The sequence below is a fragment of the Suricata suricatta genome, chromosome 11 (assembly GCF_006229205.1).
Source record: "Suricata suricatta isolate VVHF042 chromosome 11, meerkat_22Aug2017_6uvM2_HiC, whole genome shotgun sequence".
NCBI lineage: Eukaryota > Metazoa > Chordata > Mammalia > Carnivora > Herpestidae > Suricata > Suricata suricatta.
The window spans coordinates 479,301-486,541 of NC_043710.1; the positions used below are offsets into that span (position 1 = coordinate 479,301).

General features: G+C 60.7%; 1 protein-coding gene across 1 annotated transcript in view; it reads left to right on the plus strand.

Annotated features, from left to right (window-relative positions):
* The first annotated feature begins 6,706 nt into the window (after positions 1 to 6,706).
* TALDO1 (transaldolase 1) overlaps positions 6,707 to 7,241 on the plus strand; it is an 8,478-nt gene continuing 7,943 nt past the window's right edge. The window contains exon 1 of the mRNA XM_029957174.1: positions 6,707 to 7,049. Within this exon, the coding sequence (XP_029813034.1) occupies positions 6,707 to 7,049 (343 nt within the window). The remainder of the gene's footprint in view (positions 7,050 to 7,241) is intronic.

Genomic DNA, 7,241 nt, shown 5'->3' on the forward strand with positions numbered 1-7,241 from the left:
GTGAGCATCACGTCCCCGGGTCCATCCACGCTGTGGCAGGTGTCAGGGTGTCCCTCCTCATCAGGGCTGAGCGCAGTCCGCGGTGCAGACGGACCACGTCTATCTATTCGTGTCTCGGTTCTCCGGGTAAGCGGGACCTGTGGGTCCCACGCTCGTTCTGGTCCCGGTGTGCTGAGCACCGCCACGCCGTCCTCGGCCGCAGCTGCCGGGTCCGTCCCCCGCATCCTCTGCGCATGCGCGCGCGGACGGTTCCCGCTGTTTGTAGCCGCCACCCTGACGGCCGTGGGCGGCGCCTCCCTTCTGAGCTGCACGTCCGCGCTCCGCAGGGATGTGGGCATCTGTCCGGGTGCCGTTCGGCCAGGGGTCTGTCTTCTTTGGAGAAACGCCTGTTCAAGTCCTCCGCCCAGTTTTTAATTGGGTTGGTTTTTTCATTGTTGAGATTTAGGACCTCTGTGTGTACTCTGGATATCAGTGGCCTCTGGAGGTCATTTTGCATAGACTTCCCTTTCACAGAATGCACTGGCTCCCACCCGGCCACCGGGCCACCAAGGCCACACCCACAACAGCAGAGTAAGGGCGCTGCTCAGAGTGATTTCTTTTTTTTTTTTTAATTTTTTAATGTTTCTTTATTTATTTTTGAGAGACAGAGACGGCGCGATCAGGGGAGGGGCAGAGAGAGAGGGAGACACAGAATCAGAAGCAGCCTCCAGGCTCTGAGCTGCCAGCACAGAGCCCGACGCGGCTCGATCCCACAAACCGCGAGACCATGACCTGAGCCGAAGCCAGACGCTTAACCGACTGCGCTCCCCAGGCGCCCCCAGAGTGCGATTTCCTGCGCGACCGGCCTGGAGCCCGGCGGCACCGAGCACAGTCTTCGGCACCACGGGCCCCTCGGCCAGCCAGCGCCCACTGACCGCTGCTCCTCCTGCACGGGGCCTCTGCTCGGCACAGCGCAGTGGGCAGAGGGCGGCCCTGGGGCGCGCGCGGCGTCACCGTGCCCTCCGCTGGACGGGCCTGCACCTAACTCTGCCGCACGCGGACGACGTATGTTCCAGGCCAGGCTGCCAAAGGCCGGGGCGCCTATCAGGACACGGTTCTGTCGCGCCGTCCGCACGGCCACAGAGAGGAGAGCCGGCACGCGGTTGTTGAACTGGGCCGTGAGCGTCCTTCCTCGGACGCCAGGAGCCTTGAGAGAGGCAGAGGGTCCGGGACCAGGCGCCCCTCGTCCCGCCGTGCCCCCCCGGCGTGGCCATCGTGCTGAGCTTTACATTTTGAGGAAACGCCAGGCCTCCATTGCTTCTTGTATTGCCTGGGCTTTCCGTGGCGTATCCAAGAAATCCCCGGCTCCTGGATTCTTGACCTGCAGAAACGACAAGTGGCAAATGCGTGCTGACTGAAGCCGCTCTGTTCTGGGAACTGTCTCAAGGAGCCACAGGTAACGTAGGACGGCCCTGGTACTGCTGTCGCCAACGAGAGGCCGCCTACACCACCCGTCTCCCTGGCCTCGCCCGTGTTCACTGCCTCAGTCCCACCCGCACTGGGTCCGCAGTCCCCCCTTCGCCCAGCTCAGCTCCCTTCCCCACCGCAGTGGCCTCTCTGCCTTGGCACGTCCCCGGACCCACCGCCATCGCGGTAAGCCCACCCTCCGCCCTTCCCGCACCCGTCCACAGGAGTGGGAAGGACGGGCGGCCGCCCCCAAGTGTCCCCCCACCTCAGTCCCTGAAGACGTGAAGCTGTCAGAGCCTCCCCTCTGTTCCCTTCCACCCTCCCCAGCAGTCCCCCCACCCCCAGCAACCCCCCAACCAAGGTCCGCGGGGAGGCCCCAGCAGGAGGCCCCGCCCACCTGAGGCCCGGAGCTCCTCCCCCCTGCTCCTCCCCTCCCCCAGGTATACGGTGCTCCCACACCTGGTGTCTCTCCAGGCCAACTCCAGACCTGAGCCCTAGACCTGTGACTTTCCTGCTGCTCAGCTCTGGGCACCAAGTTACTAAGCCAGAGGGCACCCCTCCCCCACCCTGAGCTGCTCCCTCCCCCACAGCCAGCTCTAGGCGCAGATGGAACCTACTTGCAGCCTCACCCAGGGTCCCTGCCCCTCCTCCCGCTCCTGGGAAAAGCGGGGCCCCTCCCCACCTCCAGTTTCCACCTTTGCTCCCTCCGTCTGACAGGACACAGGGCTCAGGGAGAGCCTGTATTTTTTAAATGTTTATTTATTTATTCTTGAGACAGAGCAGGAGCACCAGCGTCGGAGGGGCAGAGAGGGAGGGAAGCAGACCATCCCAAGCAGCTCTGAGCAGAGCCCATTTCGAGGCTCGAACTCATGACCATGAGATCATGACCTGAGCCAAAATCAAGAGTCGACACTTAACGGACTGAGCCACCCAGGTGCCCCCCATACCCTTTAAAATCTAAGTCCTGGGGCGCCTGACTGGCTCAGTCGGTGGAGCATGTGACTCTTGATCTTGGAGTGGTGAGTTTGAGCCAGACCTTGGGTGTAGAGATTACCTACATAAATAAAACTCTTGGGGCGCCTGGGGGGCTCAGTCGGTTGAACGTCTGACTTCAGCTCAGGTCATGATCTCAGTCTGTGGGTTCGAGCCCCGTGTCGGGCTCTGTGCTGATAGCTCAGAGCCAGAAGCTGCGCCAGATTCTGGGTCTCCCTCTCTCTCTGCCCCTCCCCTGCTCGCTCTCTGTCTCTGTCTCTCAAAATAAAGACATAAAAAAATAAAAAAAAACACTAAATCAACAATAAAACCTAAGTCCTACCCCATTCCCCCCACTGCCAAATCCCCCCACTCTCCACCCCCAAACCCCCGTGCTCTGAGCCCTCCCGGCTCTGGCTCAGGTCCCTGTGGAGGGCGGACGGTCTGCAGTGGCCTGCGTGGCTCCCCTCCAGACCCTGGAGCCTCAGCTCCGAGGCCAGCTTCTCTGCAAGGCCTCCCTGATGCCAGTCCGGGCTCCTCACAGACCGATGACCTCCATCCGTCCCCACACCCAGTCAGCACTGTGTGGCAGAGGTGCTGGGTCCCTCTCGGCATCCAGAGCAAGCTCAGCTCCCATTGAAAGGACGGACTCAGGGACCCTCTGCTTGTCCCGTTTCACACGCACAGAGGCCCATTCTGCAGCCACCGAGAGCAGCCCACCCTACAGCCCCTGGCATGTGGCAGCCCGGCCCACGGCCCCTGGCATGTGTCTTGTTTCCTGCCACCCTCTCTGTGCCTTCACACGTCCGGCGGGTGGTGCTGCAGGCCTGGCCAGGCCACGGGGCTGTCCTGGTCTGGCTGCAGCAGGGGTCCTGGGGCCCCTCCTACAAATGCCAGGCTGTGTGTACGTGATCGCCCAATGCATCCAAGGCCTGCGGTGAGGCTGGACCTCCCAGGCCAGCCACATGCCCGCTGACCTGGCCTGATCTGTCCCCAGGGCTCAGTACACCAGGCATCTGGGTGGAGGTGGCACCGACTCCTGGGGGTCCCCTGCAGCCCGTGCAAGAGGGCCCTGATGTCACCCCTGTCTTCCACTGCCCAGGCCTGCCGGATCAGGGCTTGGGAGTGTCCTGGGAAGGGGCTGAGCCAGGGCAGGCTGAGGCCCCGGGCCTGCATCCACGCCCATCTGGACGGGGTCAGAGCCGGCCAGCAGGCCTCCAGATCTTTTCCCAGACCCCCAAGCTCCCCTCCTCACCTTCTCCTTCTATAAGCCTCAGGCCTTGGCCACACCCCTTCACCTCTTCTCCCCAAACTTCCATTTCAAATACTGGCCCTTTAAGGCTGCTGACTGGGCTTCTATCAGAACATCATTGTGGTAATACAGTGACTTACGGGTCCCTCTGGGTTCTAGGGGGTCCCCCCTTCCAGAGGCACACCAGTACCTTGGGGTCATGGAGTGGCAACAAGGAAGCTAACCCACCTTCGCCGGCTCTGCAAGGCCATGGCCCTTGCTCTTGGCCTCCCGCCACGGGCACTGTTGACTTTTCTGGGGCAGGATCGAGCCGCCCAGGCCCAGCCTTGTCTGCCTTTCCAGAAGGATGACTGGCCCACAGAAAGGCCCAAGCCCATTACCCGTGTGAAGGGAGGCCTGAGGTACCCCGGGAAGGCCCCCCATGATGACTGTAAATGTCAGGTGACGATTCCAGGTTTTTAATTGCAAAATGGGATAACCATAATGAGGACAAAGGTTTACAGTTCTGTCTTCCTAAATGTGGGTGTGTGGTGAGCAGGGCAAGGCTCTGCGGGCTTCCGGAAGGCTTAGGGACCGGCCCAAGCCCTTCCGTGCAAGGCTGCAAGAAAACAGTCGCGGTGTTCCCAGGGTCAGTGCACATAGCAGGTGCAGAGTCCACGGACACTTCCCTCTTCTGGTCTGGCCAGTCAGGCAACTTCTGAGAGTGACTGAGGGCCGGGCCCCTCCGGACGCCCTCCTCTCTGGCTGACCCGCGCCTCGGCTCTGCATCTGCCAGAAGGGCCCCCCCGAGAGCTCCCACCTCCGGGAACTGCCCCGGGGCTGGGCCGCACTCCCATCACCCGTTCTCGCCCCACAGGAGCTAAAGCGCGCCCAGCACCGCGCTGGCCCTGGTCAAGGGGGGCAGCGCCACCACAAGGACAGCCCGGGCAGGGGCTCCACTGGCAAAGAAGCCAGCCCTTCCCCTGGAGCCCCAGATCGCCTTTCCCCCTTTCCCACCCCCACCCCCGCCTTCTGCTTCCCAGGCCGCCACACTGGCACGGCCCCCAGAGCCCCAGAGCCCCAGCTCCCCAGCCCGTGTGTCCGGCCCTACACCGCTGCCACATCTCACTGCCGCTGCTGGGAGACTGTCCCCTCCAGGCCATCACATCCGGAACCAGCGGGCCGCTGCCAAATGGGGGTGTTTCTGACGATTTGTTTTTTGTTTTGTTTTGCTTTAATTGCCTTTATTTCGGTCTTACTCCTCACACAGGGAAGTGCACATTTGGAAGTGTTTTGACAAATGTCTCCACTGAGTGTCCGCCGTCCCTTAGAGGTGGGAACCGCCCGGGCTGGCGGAAGGCCGGGCTGCAGGGCTGCCCCTCGGCTCCTGGCTCAGCGGGTCTGGGCGGGGGAGAGAATGGGTCCCCAGGAGCCACTGCTGCTCAAGGGATCACACGCCGAAACCTCTGGGGTGGAGGGTTTCTATCCTCCCAGAAAGCTCCCCTGTGGCCCTTCTGGGTCAGTTCCAGCCTCCCCCAGAGGCAGCCGCCTGTCCTTGAACTTCACAGGCTGGAATCCTTGGAATGGCGTCATAGAAGCCATGAGACTCTTCTCCCAACAGCGCATGCGCACCGCTGTGCATGGGCGCCCCCTTCTCCCAGCCTCCACCCGTGAGATTGCTGGCCTTTGGGTATTTTTGCCATTTGAGGAAGAGATTGGAGGCAAGTCATTGCGGCTTTAATTTAATTTAGTTAGCTGCTTCTGTGAGTGTCTTGCCGATTTTTGTATTTCCATGATGAGTGGAAGGTTCTTTCAACAAAGATGGACCAAGTAGAGAAAAATGACCCTTGACCTCTACCTCATAACATGCACAAAATCAACCTGAGATTCACCAAAGACTAACACAAAAGCCGGGGGCTCCTGGGTGGCTGGGTGGGGCGAGCGTGACTTCAGCTCGATCTTGCAGATTGTGGGTTCAAGCCTGCATTGTTCTCCGCACTGACAGTGTGGAGCCTGCTTGGGATTTATCTCTCCCCCTCTCTCCCTGCCCTCCCCTGCTCATGCCCCCCAAAATAAATAAATAAAATTAAAAAACAAAAGACTAACATGAAAGCCCAACTAAAACGTCTCTAGAAGAAACCATAGGAGAGTATCTTTGTCACTTGGAAGTAGGCAAAGATTTTTTTTAGAGAAGGTACAAAAAAGCACTAACCAGGGCACCTGGGGGCCTCAGTCGGTTAAGCTTCCGGCTTTGGCTCAGGTCATGATCTCAGGGTTCGTGGGTTCGAGCCCCATGTTGGGCTCTGTGCTGACAGCTAGCTCAGAGCTCAGAGCCTGCTTTGGATTCTGTATCTCCCTCTCTCTCTGACCCTCCCCTGCTTGCGCTGTCTCTCTCTGTCTCTCAAAAATAAATAAATAAATAAATAAATTTTAAAAAGCACTAACCATGAAATTAAAAATTGTTATGTTGAATTTCATTAAAATTTAAAATTTCTCATCAAAGGCTGTGAAGAAAATGGAAAGATAAACCACAGACTCGGAGGAAATACCTACAACACACACGCGTCTGACCAAAAAACTTGGCCCCGAGCGTATGGAGAGCTGCACATCAATTAACAAAGAGCAACAGCCTGTGCAAAACCGGCAGTTACGCTTCCTGACACAGATTTCATGGACAGTGCCTTTGGGACACTTTCTGAACTTCACGTTCCTTATCTGGGACAGCCTCCCAGCAAAGGAAACGAAAGATCCATCCTGTGGCTCTGGATCCGTGCAGGAGAAGGTGAGTCCGCAGGGTCCTGGTCTCCAGCCGGCTCCTGCCCAGGCAATGAGCACGTCTGTCTCGGAGTGAGGGCCTCGGAGGGGGGGGGGGGAGCAGGGCCGAGCGCAGGAGGTGCATCCCGGGTGCCTGCAGGCCCACGACGACTGGGGGACAGGGACACAGGTTCACTCCGACCTCCAGTCTTTGCGCTGCACACGCCCTGTCGGCAGCCAGTGTCCCCCGGATTGTGTCTTCTGCTGCCGCCCAGGCTGGCAGCTTCCATGGCACACTCGGCCATGGCCCAGACTCAGAGGCTGAAGTCTGGAGGCCGATTCCGAGCGTCCGCTCCCCGGGGATCTGTTTTGACCGCTTCAGGCGCCTTAACTCGACCATCCTCGCTACAGCTCTCTATGCGTTTCACCGAGCGGGGAGGTGAAGGGTCGCGCCCATCGGGGGTCCGCCGGCTCGGAGGCACAGCACTCCAGGGTCCAATCACACCTGGGGGCACACCGCTCGACCGCTCGGGGGCGCACCGCTCTGGGGCCGCCTCCCTCAGGTCGCATCATCGCTCGGGGCGTAGAGCTGCTGAGAAGGGCACACCGACCCAAGGACGCATCTGCGGCCTGAAGCTGCCCTCAGGTGGGACCGGTCCCGGAACTGCGCGCCGTCGCCGGGGCGGGGCGTTGCTGCCGGGGCGGGGCTTCGCCCTGCCGCCGCGGCGCCCTCGGCCCCGCCTTCCCGCGCCGCGCTCCGATTGGCCGGCGCGGAGGGGCCCCCGGGGCATTGTGGGCCTCCGCGCTCTGCCGCCGCTTCGCCATGTCTGGCTCCCCG